At 34.0% G+C, this 20,003-nt stretch overlaps 2 protein-coding genes and 1 pseudogene across 4 annotated transcripts; all 3 read left to right on the forward strand.

The window, feature by feature from the left end:
- The first annotated feature begins 2,209 nt into the window (after positions 1-2,209).
- On the forward strand, positions 2,210-2,887 carry LOC148606972 (uncharacterized). The gene has a single exon (XM_088546300.1). It carries the CDS (start codon positions 2,210-2,212, stop codon positions 2,885-2,887), a length of 678 nt encoding a protein of 225 aa, XP_088402426.1.
- Positions 2,888-4,265: 1,378 nt separating this feature from the next.
- On the forward strand, positions 4,266-11,662 carry LOC148606973 (uncharacterized). 3 transcript variants are annotated; one of them, XM_088545948.1, is made up of 7 exons: positions 4,266-4,831; positions 5,650-5,705; positions 6,833-6,945; positions 7,595-7,688; positions 8,179-8,391; positions 9,782-10,069; positions 11,140-11,662. In XM_088545948.1, the coding sequence occupies exons 3-7, from the start codon at positions 6,913-6,915 to the stop codon at positions 11,460-11,462; spliced, it is 951 nt and encodes a 316-aa protein (XP_088402074.1). In that variant the 5' UTR covers positions 4,266-4,831; positions 5,650-5,705; positions 6,833-6,912; the 3' UTR covers positions 11,463-11,662. The 3 variants fall into 3 exon arrangements, with proteins under 3 accessions (XP_088402074.1, XP_088402073.1, XP_088402072.1); XM_088545947.1 differs by having other exon boundaries at positions 4,266-5,705; XM_088545946.1 differs by having other exon boundaries at positions 4,266-6,945.
- Positions 11,663-15,453: 3,791 nt separating this feature from the next.
- Positions 15,454-20,003, forward strand: part of LOC148606974 (uncharacterized) — a 28,641-nt pseudogene continuing 24,091 nt past the window's right edge.

The following is a 20,003-nucleotide window of genomic DNA, read 5'->3' on the forward strand; positions in this document are numbered from 1 at the left end:
TCAATTACACTACTTAAAAAAAGAATACAAAAAGTAATTGAATCTTATCATCGCGCAAATAAAATGATATGGAATATTTGTCACGTGAAGAGGTAATTTTTCGAATGTTCTTGGATATTCTTAAAACATCTTAAATCTGATTTAGCCATAATGCTATTGCTTGTTCTATTTTTCACTTTGTTATACAGTTGAAAGTAAGACAGAAAAGTTTGGACAAGTCGGTACATTTTCGGTACAAGTCATTCTAACAATCAAGCAAAATTTAAACAATGCATGTCAGAAACCCATCGATGTGACAATATAGTATAACTCGAAGAAGTTTTAATATGGTTATCTAAGCATTACTGGAAATGTATGAAATTTATTTATCGGAAAACGGGTGGTTTTGACTCATTTTTGAAACTGAAACTGAAACACTGCGTTTCTATGAAATTGAAATATTTTACCGACTTGACATGGAATCCATTCATTGAATTATAATTTGTCTTTCATATACTTTGACATTTTCTTTATAAATATAGTAAAATTACATGTGACAATAATTACATACATTTTGATCATGTATATTTCATGAAATTAAATGATTTGGTAATATATGACTCATGGGTACAGCTCAATGCAATGAATCCTTTCATAACCATTTGAGGAAACCTTATGAAGAGCCTTTCTAGAGAGGTGTACATATTAAATACACACCCGAAGAGGCACATGCTCCAGAAAACATAGTTTCTCCTAGACTTGTTTTATACATGCAGTACTGGTAGTGATATTTTGATATTTTGCGAAAGATTTTATTGAATTATCGTAATAGCCTTCAATTTAACCAATGATGTGTTCAATATCGTCAGAACCATATCATATAAATTATTGCTATTTTGTTTTCAAGTTACACGAAAAAGGAGTAATAATTAAGGTCATAATGCAAACACGTGCTTATGTAATAACAGATACATAAACCACAAAGTAACTTATATTATTACATAAATACATTTCTTCTGCTTTCTTATTGGTCAAAAACTACTTTTACGCCATGTTAATACACTATAATAAAATATATAATGAGCAAAATTTTCAGTCAACAAATGACCTTCATTGACTTAAATAAACTGAGTGTGTATGAAAGTAAATCTTCTGTAAACACAACTCACTACCTAATCAGGTGAATACCTGTGACGTATAAAATTCTATCGACAGTTAACAAAGATCTTGAACATTGTGTTATAGACACACGTTGTGTGTTGATCTTGAATACTGAACTATAAAACTAAAAATATTTACAAACACTGTTATAAGAAACTATACAAAATAGGAAGAACTCAATGTTTTTGTTAATTCCGTGTGGGTGTAAAACATGGAGTTCTTTTATCCAAAATCCATCCCGCTTCACTCTCTGTAGATCGCTCCAGATCGTGTTTTGTTCCACGATGAAGATTTTCATTTTGTGGAAATCATCGAGGCAGTGGTTAGGTAATCTGAAGTGTTGACTCACTGGGAGTAAAGGCTTTTTTGTTAGGTCGCTCCTGTGTCCGTTCAAGCGCTTGTGAAAAGGCTGTTTAGATTCACCAACATATTGAAGGCCACAGATGGGACAGTGGAGCAAATATATTACATAAGCACTCCTGCAGTGCAAGTTGCAAAATATTTTGTAGCGTTTCCCCGTGACTCTGCTGTTGAATGATGACGAGTGGTGCATTTGGTTGCAACATTTTGCAACACTTTTTGTCACCACTGGAACGACTCTCGCCTGGAGTCATGTTGGGCTTAGATAGTTCAGCCCTCACAGGCAGACTATGCAAACTGCATGGCTGTCTGAAAGCAATCATAGGTGGTTTGGGAAAGACTTTGGATTTCTCTCGACAGAGACAACGCAAAAAGATGCAACAGACATTTTAAACAAACACTGTCATTAATCTTTCATCACACAACCTAACTGAAGATGAAACATCATTATTAGCTAAGGGTCTCAATTTCTGCCCAGTTCCAGGTCCGCCCTGTAAATGAAATCATCCTGATCGAGGAACTTGACAACATCGCCAGAAGTTTGAGGATCAAAGAGTACTTTGGCTCAAGAGGGTAAAAATAAGAGTGATTCAGAAGATGAAAACAACTATCGGTTTATAAAGAAAAGTGAGTGGGTCGCTGAAAAGAGCAAAAATTTAACTTTGGAATCATTTATTGATAATGTAAAATCTGACTTGATAAGAAATGTATGCTCAACATAGAGAGTCACGAGGGTTTAACAACAGGGGAACGTGCTGCACTTCAAGGTCTAAGTACCAATGACAATATAATAAAACCTGCAGACAAAGGCAGCGCTGTAGTGATCATGGACAAATCCGCCTACATTAATGAGGCCGAGCGTCAACTTAAAGACGACCATTTTTATATCAAATTAACAACAAACCCCACTCAATCCTTTGCGAGCGAATTAAAAACTGAGTTAAACAAAATGTACGAAAATAACCACATTGAAATTAAAACTCTTGAATATCTCAAACCTGAAAATCCTAAACCTGGTCGATTCTACCTACTCCCCAAAATTCATAAAGTCAACAACCCAGGTAGACCTATAGTCTCTGCTAACGGCCATCCAACAGAGAAAATTTCGGAATTCGTGGACTTTCATCTACGCCCACATGTTGAAAAACTTTCATCATTTATAAAAAGTACGACTGATAACTTACAGAAGATGCAGGTTCTGATTCCCCTTCCACCAAACACCACTCTGGTCACTATGGACGTGACATCTGTCTATACCAACATTCCTTACTCTGATGGTATAGAAGCTTGTAGAGAAGAATGGGACTCTAGGGAGGTCAAAGTTCCACCTACTTACTGCCTTCACTTTGCTCACAACGGTTTTAAAAAAGAACAATTTTACTTTTAATGGAGACCATTACTTACAAGTAAATAGCACAGCTATGGGTACCAAAATGGCTCCGTCTTATGCCAACATTTTCATGGAAAAATTTGAAAAAGAACTACTTGAATCCTCTATAGAAAAACCTTTGTCCTGGTATAGGTTTATTGACGACGTGGATATGAAGTGGGCACATGACGAAGAAGAACTAAACAATTTTATCGCTAGTGCCAACAATCAACATCTTTCAATTAAGTTCAACATCCAACGAAAAATCTGCTACTAACATCTCATTCCTCGATACCTCCAGCACCTTATCGGGGGGAGAGATCTCCACGGACCTATACTCAAAACCAACTGACACACATCAATAATTTATGCCTAAGAGCTGTCATCCATCTCACCTGATTAAGAGTATACATTTTAGTCAAGCTCTTAGGCTAGGACGCATTTGTTCAAATGAAAATCCTTACAAAAAACGTCTAGGTCAACTGCAGAACAATTTAAGAAAGGGATATAGATACAAGACCATCAAAGAAGGGTGCCAAAAAATCACAATATCCCAAGAAGTAGTCTGTTACAGTACAGGGCAAAGAAAAAATGTTCAGGAACCCCTTGTGTTCTAACATACCACTCTGCCTTAAAAACAGTCACAATAACATTCGTGAGTACTGGGCCTCTGTCGACAGAAATTCAACATTATTCAAAGTCTTTCCCGAACCACCTATGATTGCTTTCAGACAGCCAGACAGTTTCCGTAGTCTGCTTGTGAGGGTTGAAATATCTAAGCCTCAACTTGACTCCAGGCGAGAGTGTAAATGTTGCAACCAAATGCACCATTCGTCACCATTCACCAGCATAGTCACGGGGAAACGCTACAAAATATTTTGCAACTTGCACTGCAGGAGTGCTAATGTAATATATTTGCTCCACTGTCCCATCTGTGGCCTTCAATATGTTGGTGAATCTAAACAGCCTTTTCACAAGCGCTTGAACGGACACAGGAGCGACCTAACAAAAAAGCCTTTACTCCCAGTGAGTCAACACTTCAGATTACCTAACCACTGCCTCGATGATTTCAACAACATGAACATCTTCATCGTGGAACAAAACACGATCTGGAGCGATCTACAGAGAGTGAAGCGGGATGGATTTTGGATAAAAGAACTCCATGTTATACACCCACATGGAATTAACAAAAAACATTGAGTTCTTCCTATTTTGTATAGTTTCTTAAAACAGTGTTTGTAAATAATTTTAGTTTTATAGTTCAGTATTCAAGATCAACACACAACGTGTGTCTATAACACAATGTTCAAGATATTTGTTAACTGTCGATAGAATTTTATACGTCACAGGTATTCACCTGATTACGTAGTGAGTTGTGTTCACAAACCATTTACTTTCAATCACACTCAGTTTATTTAAGTCAATGAAGAAGTTCATTTGTTGACTGAAAATTTTGCTCATTATATATTTTATTATAGTGTATTAACATCTTTATCGGTATCGTTGTACAATCCTTTAGACTTATATTTTTTTATTGTGACGACAGGGTAGACTGTAGCGCGCCCCAAAGCATTATTATGCACAGGTAAAGCGACAGAGTTGTTGCTTTATACTCAAGTATAAAAAAACAAAATGTGAAAACAAACAAGACATACAGAAGTAAGAAATTTATGACTTGGGACAGGCGAAAAAAATGGGGCGGGGTTAAAGTACTTTTGCGCAATACAAACTAATCCCCTTTCAAATCTGGCCAATATGAAAAATATTACGCAATTAAACACACCTAAAAATCAGTTCAAAAATGCCTTGTTAAAACAGAAATAATGAAACTGAATAAAAATTATACAAATGTACAAACTAATGAGTACTGCCTGTTAACTGACATGCCAGTTCCAGACCCTATGAGAGCATCAATGTTAATGCCAAAAATCCATCCTGGCTGTACTCCCTTCATCTAGACAGGTCAGCTGTAACATATCTATTATTAATTCTACTTATAACCTTTTCTTTAAGTTTTAAGTTGTAGCAATGCGTGAATCATTATTTATATATATATCATTTGGTTAGGGTATTGAAATATTATTTATTTTTGCTTTTACATATATTGGTGTTCCGACCTCTTTTTCAAAAGTGTTTATAATATACATATGAAAAGAACACTGACAAAATATTGTTGAAGTCTACAATCTTTGTCCTATATTCTTTAATTATCTGTAGAGAAGGAAGCAAAGTTAACAATTGAAATAAGTAATGCAATTTTATACATCGTTATTGCTAATTTCAGTTATATTTACTTTTTAATAAAACAGTGTGTAGCATGTAAATTGCAATTCATATTAATCAAACAGGTTAAGTTGATTTTTTTTTTAAAATTTTAAAATCTTTTAAGTGTGCAAAAAGGTTTCCATAAGATTGCGTAGCTATGTCATGTTGTTATATAAATTATGAAAATAAGCAATAATTAGACTAAAATTTCATTGTTTAAATATAATGGCATTTGACATGCTTTAAGTTCAAAGAAAATTCTTCAATATGTTTTTAGAATAAGTTATTTATCATATATATTACACGGAACAACTCGCTGATTATTGCAATACTCTTAAGCAACAGCATCACATTTATGTAATCAAACCTAAAAATATTTTTACATTTTAATGGTTCTGGTTACGTTATTCCAAACGCTTGTTCGAGGAGAATTATGCGTTTCTTGATTGTGTGTTTCTTCTTATACAGAGCTGAAGGTAAGTAAGATAAGGGGGTTACATCTTATTACTTTTCAGTTGTTTATGCGACTAAAGGCAAGCCAGAATACTTACGTAACAGCAAAAAACTAAAGGTAAATGACAACATATACAAGTAACTTAATATTAGTGAAATTAGGGTAGTTTACTTTTTTTACAAAAGCATGACTCTACCCACGAAAATCAAAAGCATAAACCTACCCACGAAAATCAAGAAACTTTGTTTCTTTAAAAACACAATTAAATTTATTATTGAATAGATACTTTTACGATTGCTACTAAACCACAAGATCATTTTTTAAAGTTCATCTGTTGTATGCTACATTGAATTTCATCAACCCTACCATGTTCTACATTGAAGTTCATCCTCTATGTTCTACATTGAAGTTCATCCTCTATGTTCTACATTGAGTGTCATCTAATGTATTTACATTGAAATTTATCATCTATGTTCTAGTTTGAAGTACATTTGATATGTCATCTATTGAAGTTCATTTTCCATGTCATACATTTGAGTCCATCTGCTATGTCCTAAATTGTTAAACCTTTGCACAATGCCCAGCCTTCTCCTAATTTCTCAACTATTCAATGAAGTAATTTTCGTTTTTTCAAAGCTATTGCCTTACCCCTTTTTACAACTGCAATTATCCAATTTGCCAAGGAATTATTTTTTTATGACATTCCAATATGTTCTTTTGGTTTAGTAGTTTCTGGTGTGTGTATTTGTGTATGTGATTTTGCTATTGTTGTGATTTATTATGGTATCTGTTTTGGTTTTCGTTTTTTAGGTTGTGTTCATTCTTCACTTTAATTTTTAATCAATTGATATATATGCTTTGAACCACAGTCGGATTTTAGAATAATACGACATAACAATGGTTATATTTCCAATGTTCTTATTTTCACTGTGGATAAGGTGGAGAGTGACAAATCTACAAGAAGTAGATAGAAATGATTACAAGTATTTCATTTTTCTGTTTAGTTTTGATTTTATTATCATGCTTTATAAGAATTAAGAAGAAACACTAACAACCAATTACCATTTTTGTAGAAAAACAACGTTAGTTGAATTGAACACCAACAGACTACCTAAGAAACCTTTAGTATAAGTTTAGGATTTGAAACTGCTATGCATTTATATTAACATTTAAAAAATTGTTTAAGCCAGTGATAATGCGTTGTCTTTTTATTTATATTCTGTCTTTTTGTTTTGCATTTTAAGGCGGAGTTTTTTTAAATGTTACACATAAGCTGGAATGTGAACAAGAATGGAATTTCAGTGTTGCTTCATGTTATAAGATCATGAATCAACCATTAATCTGGGAAGAAGCAAAGGTAATTTAACAAATAATAGACATTTCTTTGGTTTAAGGGTGTTAATTTTCATTCGTTTCCTCCGTTTTGTATTTGTTCTTATGACTTTTTAGTTTTTGTATCACAAAAATCACGCTTTTCGTTTTTACTTTTAAAAGCAATTACTAGTTTTCATATTGTGTAGAGAAGATTTATTACTAATTTTCATATTGTGTAGGGATGATTTATTACGCATCTGAATAGAAGATTAAATGTTTTGGAATGTGATTACATATATGTCAGTTTTAAAATTTCTTCAAAATATCATTATCGAATATTGATTTTAGTCTGACGTGATACGATTAAACTGTAAAATTTACGAAATGGGTGACACTTTCACTTGTTAGACACAATACAGGCCAATATATTAAAAATAAGCAAACAATCTTCGATAATTGGTAGTGAAGAAGATTCTTACACACATAATGTGTAGAAATCGAATACAAGGCATTAAAAGAGAGTGACCATCAAATATATTTGACTACGATATTTGAACACCACATTTATTACAAAAGGTGTTGATATTACTGGTGTACGCATGGTGACTGCAATAATCAATTAGTGAGAAGAAGAAAGTGCAATTGTGGTTTTAAATGTTTAATATTTTATTCATTCATTTGACATGTTTAAGAATTCCTGCAAACAAATTAATGGAAAACTTGCTGAACCTAACACAGAAAGCGCTATAAAATTCGTGGCTCAACTTGCCTCCGAAAAGGGTGAAAGTGAGTTTATGTAAATAAGAAATGTGAATTCGATTTTCCAAACTCAGTTTTATCTTCTGTCAACACAAGTAAGTTAGTCAAGATAGTTTAATGTAATATAAGCTCAAGTAAAGAGAACCTTGCTCTTTATTGGTCGAATACTGCTTAAAAGGATTTTGAAAAATACATACACTCTGAATATCTTGATAACATATATTGTTTGAATATTCATGACCTAAAAGGTCTTCTTAGTGCCATTTTTTAAGTTTCAGTCTTGCTTTACTTTTATTTTATTTTTCGATATACATAAAGTGCTGTCTGTCCTATATACCCTATTTACTTTGTTCGTACATGTTAGTCGCTTTACATACTGTATGAAAACTTTTGATACATTTTGAACTGTTTAGGGATACTAAATCATTTTATACAACCAAACTTGTAGTGAAGGATTAAGAAATTTACAATGAAATAAAGTTGCAATTGTATTTACTTCCATGAATGTGAAATGTAGACGTTTGGCTGGGTGGAACTGATTCAGTTCAAGAGGGGGTTTTTGTGTGGTCAATTACAAGAACAAACATAACACTAAATGATTGGGATAGTGGTCAACCAAATGACAGTGGTGGGAATCAGGATTGTTTAGAAATTTGGAATAGAAACGGATTTAAATGGAACGACTGGAATTGTAATTCCGAAAAACACTTTGTATGTGAAAAACGAGCAAGTAAGTGAATCTTTCGTAATTGTTTCAAAATCATCTGTGTGTGTCGGGGGGTGTGGATTAAAATTGCATTTTTTCCATTTTAATACAATGTTTTGTCTTATCAGTAATGAATTTAAGTCGGTCGGATGAAAAGTCAATTGTTACCTCATATTCTACTGATCAACCTATATTACTTTTTGTTTGTTCCATGTCACCAATCTAAAAATTGTATTTTCGACATGGAGTTTTCTTTGATCAGCATATGCTTCTTGTTCATTAGGTTGAACTAAAAATGTTCATGATTCGAGTTATCGAAATTCTCATCTTATATATCTGTACGTTTTTCTAATTTGTAGTTAAAGCGATTTATGAATTTGTTATGTAACTTGCCGACATTGTATAGGAAAATCCAACAGCAGCACTCCTAATCCAAAGAAAAAATAAAACTAACAAGTTTGTGAATGTCAATGTCACACATTCTAACGTTATAATTCCGTGGTATATTGCATATAATGTGATTTTTTATGTATTTGATTTTAAGGTACTTTCTGTTGACTTGTGGTCATTTCCAAAATCCCAATTTACGACAACTTGTTTAAAAGGTTTTTGAATATTGCCTACTCAATAGCATAATACAAACTCTGTAAATGTATTGCCTGTAGAAAAACGTCAACTTATTTGATTCTTAAAAAAAGATATCCCATATGATGTACACTCTATTGACACAGTAAACAATACATTATTCCCTTGTTTGGCCTCAATTCCTGTGATATTATATTCTATTATGCTTGTACATGATAAATCTGTCTAGTTTATATTGTGTTTTTATAATGTATTTGCGTTCAAGAGTATTCGAGTCTTAACCAAACGAATTAGGCTATTTAGATCAGGAGATTTCGAACATTTAGACATAAATGCCATTGACGCTGTTTCTTTACTCGTTTAGTGAATCTGTGACTCGTTGCATTTTAATATATTATAAAAACAAAACTTGAGATGCAGAATGTTGAACTGCAAAATAAATGCTTGAAATTATTAAGCCGTAAAATTATGCGAGTAAAAGTGCAGAATTTAATAATGAACAAAAATCTTATGGAAAGAAAAGTAAATAATTAGAAATGTATATAGTTTGCATTTTTAATTGGAATAAAGTAAAACAAATCAATGTTTTAAGAGATTACGATATAGTTTATTGTCAGCACATTTAAACACAAACTTAGTTATAGGAACATTAAATGTCATATATTTCGATAGAAATCTGAATTGTGTGAAAATGAAGATGGCGTTTGTTAGATAATTATAATAATTTGACAATGTTTGATTGATGTTTTGTTTTGTTTTGTTTTTCTTTTTGTTTTGTTTTGTTTTGTTTTGTTTTGTTTTTTTTTTTTATTATTATTATTTACTTTAGATCAAACGGAAAGATTAAATGTGAAAGTTCTAAGTGGTGAAAATCTAACACTTTTCTGCCCCAATGACAATATGTTGCCAGTTGATGTAGTTGACGTGTTTTGGAAAGCCCTGTTAAATGGCAAAAATGCGACAGAATTTCCGGATTATATTACTGGTGGAAATTTAACTCACTCAAGTTTGTTTATTGAGTCGATACAGAAGAGCGATGCAGGAATTTACGAGTGCCATTTGAATGCAACCACTGGACATAGGACGACGTACGCATATAACATCTCTGTAATTGTAGGTATGGATCAAGTAAATAAATGCGATGAGGGACTGATTTACAAACAAATAAATGTTTATTTCATCCTTTTCGACAGAAATTGGAAACTGTTGCCATTGTATCAATTTTCAATTGATTATCGGATGGTGCTTTCCATATTGTTGTGTTTACAAAGGTAAAATATATCATTTTATTGATGTTATCCATTCCATAACTAGAAATAGATAAAAACATGATATGATAAACAACCATAGGTCTATGTCATTTTTCCTGACCGTTATATTGTGTATTGGACAAGATTAAAATCCTTATCTGCTATGGTTATCTCCATACAGAAAATACACAGCTTCAGCAAATAACCCACTCTTTTTAAAATCACCAACCAACATATTATTTACCACCTGTTTTATTTTTCTAATAAAAAAAGGTAACGAGATTTATGTTTCTATTTATAGACAGTATCTAATGTTACTGCTGTTCGCAGCAACAAATCCTCATTGCGTTTTCTTGGTCGTCACTTATGTTCTACAATTACGAGAAATTAATCAAAAACGAAAAGATAAAAGAATAAAAGATCCGGATGTTTTCAATTGAAAACATACTCATAAAACAAATCAAAGGAAAATGAAACAAACAATAAACTGAATTCGAAGACATTTAAAAAAAAAACAAAATATAAAGATCCTGACTTGATATAAGATCTGAAGCATGAATCAAATTAATCGGAGGAACATCTGTAAATTCGCATGGTTTAAAATCTGAGAAAGAAAAATGAACAGAAATGAAATTCGTTTTTTAAGACAATACATTGTACTGAAATATTTGAACTTCTGATTCTAGTTTTAGTTAGTAATAACAATCCTATACTTAATTGGAATTGAAATCCAAGTGTGATTTTACTGATTGTTCAATAATAAACAGGAATAAAAAAACATTTTCAAAATATGTTGCTTTCTATTAAGGTCGATAATGCAACTCGTTTCCTCGGTCTATAGAAGACAAAATAGTCTTCCTTCATTCTTTTTTCTCCTCTAACCCCTAACTTGACAACAAAACATTCCCACGTGTTTTTTTATTTTTCTCTCGTTTAGTTGAAAGTGATTGTAATTGCCAATACAGATGCGACGGAAAGGAAGAGACAAAATCCACACAACTAGATCAATATAAAAATCTAACTTATAGTGAGTTAGTACAGGCGTTACAACCTGTACTTCTGAAGCTTCAAAAGGAGCTTAAAGTAAATAAAACAAAATTATCATCGCAGATCAGGAAGAGAACATCAGCCCCAGATTACCGGAAGTCGTCACAAACCATCGGGTATGCAGGACTCGCTTTCGTATGTTTTGTTATTGGACTGATCGCAATGTTCGATATCGTATCACTCTTACAGTTCCTTGGTATGTTCCATATCTAGTTCATTTATAAGTTATTGGTAATATGAAACAGTTAATAGAATTTCGTACTTTTGTAACAGAACAAATATAATCAAACAACACTAGATGTCTAGGTTCATAGTGATGTCTTGTTTAGAATTGTGAATACTTCTTAAAATACAAGATGTTTGTTTTCTTTTTCTACTGTTTTTTTTTAAGTAAATAAAAATTTGGACATTCATTTGAATACTTTGATCCACTGAGCAAAGGTAAAGCTTGTTCAATTTACAATAAAAGCACAAATTTACAACACTCCGGCCAAACACATGCAAAACATAACGTACCTTCACAATTTAGCATAAAAAAAGCCATATCTTCCTAAGCTTACATATAATTCATAACATAGGCAACATCATAAGCAGTTGGGAGTTTTAATTACATAGGCTAGACAATTACTTGTAGCAAGGTCCCCAAGACAAAGACAAAACTTTTGTAACAAGCAAATAAATCTTACAGTGTAATGATGAAGATTTGTATATATTTAAAACTATGGTATGCAACCAGATATATTCGAGAATCAAGGCTTATAATTTGGCAGTTCGCTCATTTGGCTGTATTGCTTTATATAAATTTTCAACATATTTTATAAATTCTTTTGAATGTAATTTATCTGTTTAAATCATAATTTCCAAAGTGGAAGGTATAGGGAAATATCATGTCTTTCAATTTGTTTGTCTTCAAGCGCATCTACTATATTCTTATGTAGTACATTTTATGTCAAAGAGTAATCAAGGGCACCAAGGTTATAGCGGAAATCAAAGAGTAATCAAGGGCACCAAGGTTATAACGGTAATCAAAGAGTAATCAAGGGCACCAAGGTTATAGCAGTAATCAAAGAGTAAACAAGTGAACCAAGGTCATAGCGGTAATCAAAAGAATGTATTCCAGGGACAAAGACCAGACGTGGAAAACAGACATACACAACAAGGAACATAAAGTAACTAAAATCATACTTACAAAGTAACAAAAGCAAATGAGCAACTCGGACTCCACTAAAAACTGGGAGCATGGACCAGGTGCATCGATAGGGTACGCGTCCTCTGCTTTTCTAGAAACACCCGCCGAGCTGTACATAAAAAGTCATGTCCGGGGTAAACGAAAGAGGAAAGGAAAACTATGACACTTTGAACAATTTAGTTTTCATGGCGCAGATGGATACACCGTAGCTATCCATGAGTTCATGATGACGACCATAAAACTTCTCTGGTGATGACTTCAATCTTGTAGCAACATAACCCTGTTCCAAATTAAGCCTTTGTGCTTATGGTCAGTGCATATGTGGCCAAATTATTTACTTTTCTGTTCAATTGAATTTATCCCACTTCCAAGAGAGCAAAACAATGTTGTTGAATCAATTTACATCTAACTTTTCCTTGTTGGAACTACACTTTCAATTTTGACTGTTTTATGCACAAATTGGTCTGAAAATTTTAACATATTAATGTAAAAACAATACATTTACAAACCGTCATTATAAGCGATGGGTACAAGTTATGGTTACAAAAGATTTGATATTTTTATTTTACTACGAAAACTAACATTTTCATAGCAAAGATGTTTACAAATAAGATATATCATCCCTCTTATTTTCCTACACAAATTTGGATTTTTTATAAACTCCATCTAATCTTTCTTAGTAATGATGCTACATATTACAAATGAAAGAACGTTTACAAAAACTCAACGACAATTGTGACTTCTTTGATTTTTACATTGTCAACTTCCCATTTTGTTGTTTTGACATTCCGGTCCCGGTCTTAAATGGTATTTCGGTATTATTATTTTTAACTATACAATATCACTTGACTACGTTGACAAATTTTATGTTAATAATAGTGTTAGAATGTATATAATTTGAATTTTATGTTTTTATTTGTTAATATCATTTTTATGACTTGATCAGCTCCAAATAAAGATACAGGAATGCAATAAAAGAGGTTTTTTTTTTTTCAAAGATGAACAATGACTCAAAACTACAATATAAAAAATGTTCTGTTATAAATTGGTAGCTTCTTTCTGAAAAAAAATTGTACCGCAAAAACGCAACGGAAATTTTTAAAATTGCAGACGTATATCGTATTATTTTGTTTAATATTCATTATTTTTAAATACACATATGTGAAATGTCAATATATGGAGGCATTCGGAACATCATACGATAGTTTAACAATGTCATTGATTTTTTTAACTTAAACAATATGCATTGTTAAATTAATTTATTGTATTAAAAGAAAAAAAAAGGAGATTTTTCTACAAGAAGAAGTCATTATTACTACATGTACCACCTTAAGGTGATTAAATTGTAATAGGCGATAACTGTATTATTCACCTATACAATTACAACATACCTTTTTCATATATTTCATTAACGTATGAAAAACACATTTTTGGACAACCATGAAAATTAAATGCCAAATGAAATACAAGTATATGATACACTCTCATTAAAAAAATAATACGTTAACAAATGTTTCCCAAATGATTTCAATAAAAACATACGTTTGATAAGCTGTTTATAAGCTTCAATGGTCAACAATTTTCGGTCTTAATCATGTGTTAATCATGTGTTTCCGTATGTCTTGAAACGCATAAAAGCATACGTTACAATGTTTACTGTGGATTTGATGATTAAGAGACGTCAATCGTAGATTTGTCGATAGCAAATTGTGTTTACTTGCTACGACGGCGATTCTTCAAATTTAATATGGTTATTCCCATTTTTGTGCAACTGTCATATATATATGTAAAAGTAACAATTGAATATTTTAAAGATACATGTAAATCTGCATATGCTTCAAACCTTTGAGACATTAAATCCCGAAATTTACGTCATGGAATTTTGGTGTTTTCAAAAATAAAATTTCTCGTTACAACGACTGTTGCATTTTAATTCGTATTTTGAGTACAACCACTAAGTCATCATCAACTGGAACCGTGGGCTCACCTACTTGTTTGCCGTGAGTTGCAACCCGTGAGTTATCGGTGGGCGAGGAGGTTATAGTGGATGAAGGTCGTATCTGGACTCCAGTCGTGACGTAACACCCGTGTCATCGATGGCTGGATGATCGAGGATACGGCTGTATATGCCACTCGGCTCTTAGGTCATCTAAACGGGAGATCGGATGGACCCGGTTCGATCAATGGACTGGTCACGCCATGCTTTACTGATAGCATTTTGTTTAATCCAATGTTTCTAAGATTTTCAAAAGCTTACAAATGGCAAATGAAGAAGGTGGTGGCTCATGGGTCAATCGAGTAGTACGCTGTCTATGCACCATTGATAGATACGCTCTGTTCGAGTATGTCGTCTCTGGAATCCCTGATGCTATCTGCTGGAAATCCGTAGAGTCCTAGCATCGCCCGTGTTGGCACTCGGTGGCGGGTGGGGAACAGAGACGATGAAACTTATAAAAACTTAACATGGCGACAAAAAACAACGGGGAGTCCAATGTTTCTTATTAAAAAAACGAACAAGTGATGTCTGCAATTCTTCTGACGAAAGTGATAATAACTGTCCAAGATTTATTGTAATTTCTGCAAAAGATAAAGACAAAAATGTTAATGACCTTTTCCTTTTTTAATACAGAAAACTATCAAGGGTGTAGCTGGTGATGTTAAAGATACAACGAAAATAAGATCAGGAACCTGGCCAATCATCAAATTTGTTAAAGTTAACCAGGATTGGTGACCTTGATGTGGTTTCATCTGCACACAAGTCACTAAATCAGTCACAGGGTGCCCTTAAATACCGAGGCCGAGACATTGACGCCTTGACTAATGAAGAGATCTGTGAGGAACTGAAATCACAAGGCGTTAAGTCAGTGAAAAGGTTTACTTCTCAACGTGCAGATGCAACCACACCAATGAGAACAATCCTGTTAACATTTAGGTCCACTTCAGTGCCCTCTCATGTCTACATACAGTCTGTATATTACTAACCCACTTCGATGTTTTAAATGCCAGAAGTTCGGCATGGAAAAGGCCAGTGTAGATGCTCTGAAGAAGGACACGAGAAAATCGACTGCAAAAATGATCGGAAATGCAGAAACTGTGAGGAAGCTCACATGTCATCATCTAAAGATTGCCCTCTTTATAAAAAAAGAAAAAGATATTTTAAAGCTAAAAGGTGAAAACAAAATTTCATATAGTGGGCCCTTTCCAACAATGTTCTTGCATCTGGCAAAACATCATATGCTAACGTTGCAAAGCGTGCTTTTCTGTCCTCGACTGTTGAGGTGCAGACGATCATGAGTTTGAAAGAGGATATCAGTAGTCTTGCCAAATTGCCCACTAAGGTATCCACCAAAATAATGAAACCATCCAAAAAATGTTTAGAGGAAATTGAAAAGGCCAGAGCTAACAAATCTCACCAATGTTCCCAGACTCAGTCATCCCAAAATTCCGGATCATCTTCAAAATCATCTCCATCATTACAACAGTCATCATCTTCGTCTTCCAAATCTTCTCAACGGAAGAATGTCCAACCCCCAAAAAAGTTGGGGAATTTCCGTGTGGAGGACTTGGAGAAATCTAAGTCTAGGCGACAGATTGTGTCGCCTGTGGTGTCGGACTCGGATTCCGAGTCTGACATGGAAACAACAGATCATGGACTTTGTCCAGGTGAAAACTGGCTGGATCCCGACCTTGATCAGATTGACCAAACAGATCGTGTTGCCATGAAAAAATACAAGGAGTAGCATGCTCAGTCAATTCGAATTGACCTTAATGGTGGCACTCGTACTAGAAGGTCATCGAGTCGTGGTCGCGGATCCAAGTCAGAGAAAATATCCCCCATTCGTCACCCATAAAAAATGGCCAAATTACTTCAATGGAATTGTCGAGGTTTAAAGGCTAATATTTTGGAATTAACTCTTCTTGTTCAGTCTATTTTACCAGTTGCATTATGTCTCCAGGAGACTCATTTAAAAGAAACGGATCAAATTTCCGTAAAGGGATATACAATGTATAGTACATTTGCTGAGGCAAATGAACGAGCTGCGGGTGGATCTACCATTTTTATTAGGGACAGAGTAATACATAGTTCAGTTCCTTTAACTACCGATCTACAAGCAGTGGCCGTTCGGCTATCCCTTGATAAAACCATAATCGTTTGTTCCATTTACGTTCCCCCAAATTCAATTTTGTGCAGAAATAAATTAGTTGATTTGGTTAAACAGTTGCCCAAACCATTTATTATTTTGGGTGACTTTAATGTTCATAATCCTTTATGGGGAAGTAATCATACGAATGATAAAGGTAAAAAAGTTTAGGAGCTCCTTCAGCAAGAAAATTTGTGCATATTTAATGACGGATCTTCAACGTTCCTTCATTCAGGCAATGGATCGTATTCTACTATTGATTTAAGCATCTGTGATCCTCTCGTACTTTCAGAGTTTACATGGCGAGTTCATGATGACTTGTGCGGGAGTGATCATTTTCCTATTATTTTGGAGCATTTATCCTCCAAAACAGAGGAACGTCAACCTCGTTTTAAATTTGAGAAAGCAGATTGGGCTTCATTTGAAGCCCACTGTCTTGAAGAATTACGATTAGAAACAATGAAGAATGTTTAAGATCCCATTTTATTGTTTAATGAAAGACTGACATCAATTTCTAATAAAACAATACCTAAAACCTCGACAAATCCAAAAAGGCCTAGTAAACCATGGTTTCCTGATGAGTGCAACAAAGCGATCGAAGAACGCAACAAGGCCCATCGCCGGTTTGACAAACATCCTACACCAGTAAATCTGTCAAACTGCCGAATATTTCGAGCAAAAGCTTGACGTACATGTAAACAAGCCAGACGAACCTCTTGAAAAAATTTTGTTTCTAGTATTAAATCTCACACTCCCCTCAATAAAGTATGGAATTTTATTAGAAAAGTAAAAGGAAAAAAATTCGAATTCTTCAGAGAAACACCTTAAAGTTGGTGATACCACTCTAACTACCGAAAAAGATATCGCCAATAAGCTAGCCGAAACTTTCGCTAGACATTCATCCTCAACTACCTACAAACCGGATTTTCAAAAAATTAAATAATCTGCAGAAAAGACAAAATTAAACTTCAAGTCAAATAATGCTGAATCCTACAATTCTCAATTTTTTATAGAGGAACTAAAATCGTCACTGGCTAAAGCCCACGATACAGCTAGTGGGCTAGATAATATTCACTTTCAACTTTTGAAACATCTTTCTGATCAATCTCTGCATACACTTCTTGCATTAATGAACGAGATTTGGACTTCTGGTAAAGTTCCGCCTATCTGGAAAACGGCTTCAGTTGTCCCTATCCCAAAACCAGGAAAGGATCATACGGATCCCTCAAATTATCGCCCGATCGCATTGACAAGCTGCGTCTGCAAGACAATGGAACGAATGGTCAATGATCGCCTTGTGTGGTTCCTTGAGAAGCACAACTTACTCACTAATATTCAGTGTAGTTTTAGGCAAGGCAGAAGTACTCTTGACCATTTAGTCCGGTGTGAAACGCTCATCAGAAATGCATTTGCTAAAACTGAACATGTTGTGTCGGTCTTTTTCGATTTAGAAAAAGCCTATGACACGACGTGGAAATATGGTATTTTAAAAGATATATTTGATATTGGGTTGAAAGGAAGACTTCCTCTCTTCTTGTCTAATTTTTTGTCAGATCATCATTTTAATGTAAGGGTAAATTCTACTTTTTCTGAGGAGAAGGAACAGGAAATGGGAGTTCCTCAGGTAAGTATTCTTTCTGTCACTCTCTTCAGTATTAAAATTAATAGTTTAGCCCAAGTTTTGAAGGACAATATTGACGGTTCCTTGTATGTAGACGACTTTTTGATCTGCTACAGGGGACAAAATATGAGTAATATTGAAAGGCAGTTACAACTTTGCCTCAAAAGAATTGAGAAATGTGCTTTGGAGGATGGGTTTAAGTTTTCTACATCTAAAACTGTTGGTATGCACTTTTGTCGAAAGCGAAAGCTGCATCCGGACCCAGATCTCTTTCTTTATGGTAATACAATCAAAATAGTAGAAGAAACAAAATTCCTTGGATTACTGTTTGATAGTAAACTTTCTTTTCTTCCCCATATCAAATAACTTACATCTAAGTGTCTTAAGGCACTAGATATTTTAAAAATGGTGTCCAGTACCGATTGTAGTTTTAGTTAGGTCTAAACTTGATTATGGATCTATTGTTTATGGTTCCGCCGAAAAATCTTACCTTAAAATTTTAGACGCTGTTCACCACCAGGGGTTGCGACTTTGCCTTGGTGCCTTAAGAACCTCTCCTATTGAGAGCCTTTATGCCGAGGCAAATGAACCATCCCATGGAGACAGACGTTTGAAATTAGGTCTTCAATATGTAAGTAAACTTATGGCCTACCCAGATAGCCCTGCCTACGACTGTGTCATTAATTCTATCTATGTCGACATTTATCGAAAACATGAAAGCAAAACCCCTCCTTTTGGAATTCGAATAAAACCTCATTTGGAAGCAATTCATCTGGAGACCAATGCAGTGACACCTTTTGTTACTTCGAAATGCTCTCCATGGGAGCTTCCACACCCTTCTTTCATTTTTGATCTGCGTGAATATAAAAAGTCCGATACTAATCCTTTTTTTTACAACAAATTTTTTTGAAATCAAAGCAAATTATCCAGTATTTTCGACGGTGTATACAGATGGCTCAAAAGATGGCGATAGCGTTGTATGTGCTGCTGTCCATGGTGACAGAACTGTAACTGAACGGTTGCCATCGAACGCTTCCATATTCACAGCTGAAGCTCGAGCCATCTTGTTAGCACTAAAATTGATTACTCAATCTAATTTGTCACAGTTTATTATTTGTTCAGACTCTTTGAGCTGTCTTTTGGCAATTAAGAATCACAAACTGAAAAACATTCTTATCTTACAAATTTTATATTTTATTCATCGACTTCGGGAATTTGATATAGCGATTGTTTTTCTCTGCGTACCCAGTCATGTTGGTATTCAGGGGAATTCAGTTGCCAAGAAGGCATTAAATGAAATACTAAAGGCCGTTAGTTTGCCATACACCGATTTTAAACCTTTAATAAGGAAATATATTTTAAAGATGTGGCAGGACCGATGGGACGGTCTTGAACACAACAAACTCAATTCCATGAAACCCGATCTAGGCGTTCATCAATCCGAGTCGGGCAATCGCAAAGAGCAAGTGGTCATGACTAGATGCCGCATTGGACATTCTAGATTTACGCATGGCCATTTGCTTGTTGGTGATCCTCGACCTGAGTGTATTCCATGTGATTGCCCTTTCTCTATCAAACATGTTCTTCTAGATTGTGTGGATTTTGCCAACACCAGGCAAAATTATTTTGATTGCGCCAATATGTTTGATTTGTTCAAGACCGTTTCATCTAAAAACATTATCGATTTCTTGCGGGACATCGGTTTATTCAATAAAATCTAAATTGGATACCGTCCTTGATTTTTCAATATTTTAAATGTTTTATCGAAGTTATGTTTCTATATATATTTTATGTCTTAGGTT

This window comes from Perna viridis, chromosome 9 (genome assembly GCF_037379345.1).
Source record: "Perna viridis isolate PV_CMFRI_1.1 ecotype Kerala chromosome 9, ASM3737934v1, whole genome shotgun sequence".
Classification (NCBI taxonomy): domain Eukaryota; kingdom Metazoa; phylum Mollusca; class Bivalvia; order Mytilida; family Mytilidae; genus Perna; species Perna viridis.

Excerpts from the sequence above, each read along its gene's own strand:
- LOC148606972 (XM_088546300.1), top strand. The coding sequence starts at position 2,210 with ATGCTCAACATAGAGAGTCACGAGGGTTTAACAACAGGGGAACGTGCT.
- LOC148606973 (XM_088545946.1), top strand. The coding sequence starts at position 6,913 with ATGAATCAACCATTAATCTGGGAAGAAGCAAAG. Across the intron at positions 7,689-8,178 it reads TGCCTCCGAAAAGGGTGAAA|ACGTTTGGCTGGGTGGAACT; the intron begins GTGAGTTTATGT and ends TGTGAAATGTAG. Across the intron at positions 8,392-9,781 it reads TGTATGTGAAAAACGAGCAA|ATCAAACGGAAAGATTAAAT; the intron begins GTAAGTGAATCT and ends TATTTACTTTAG.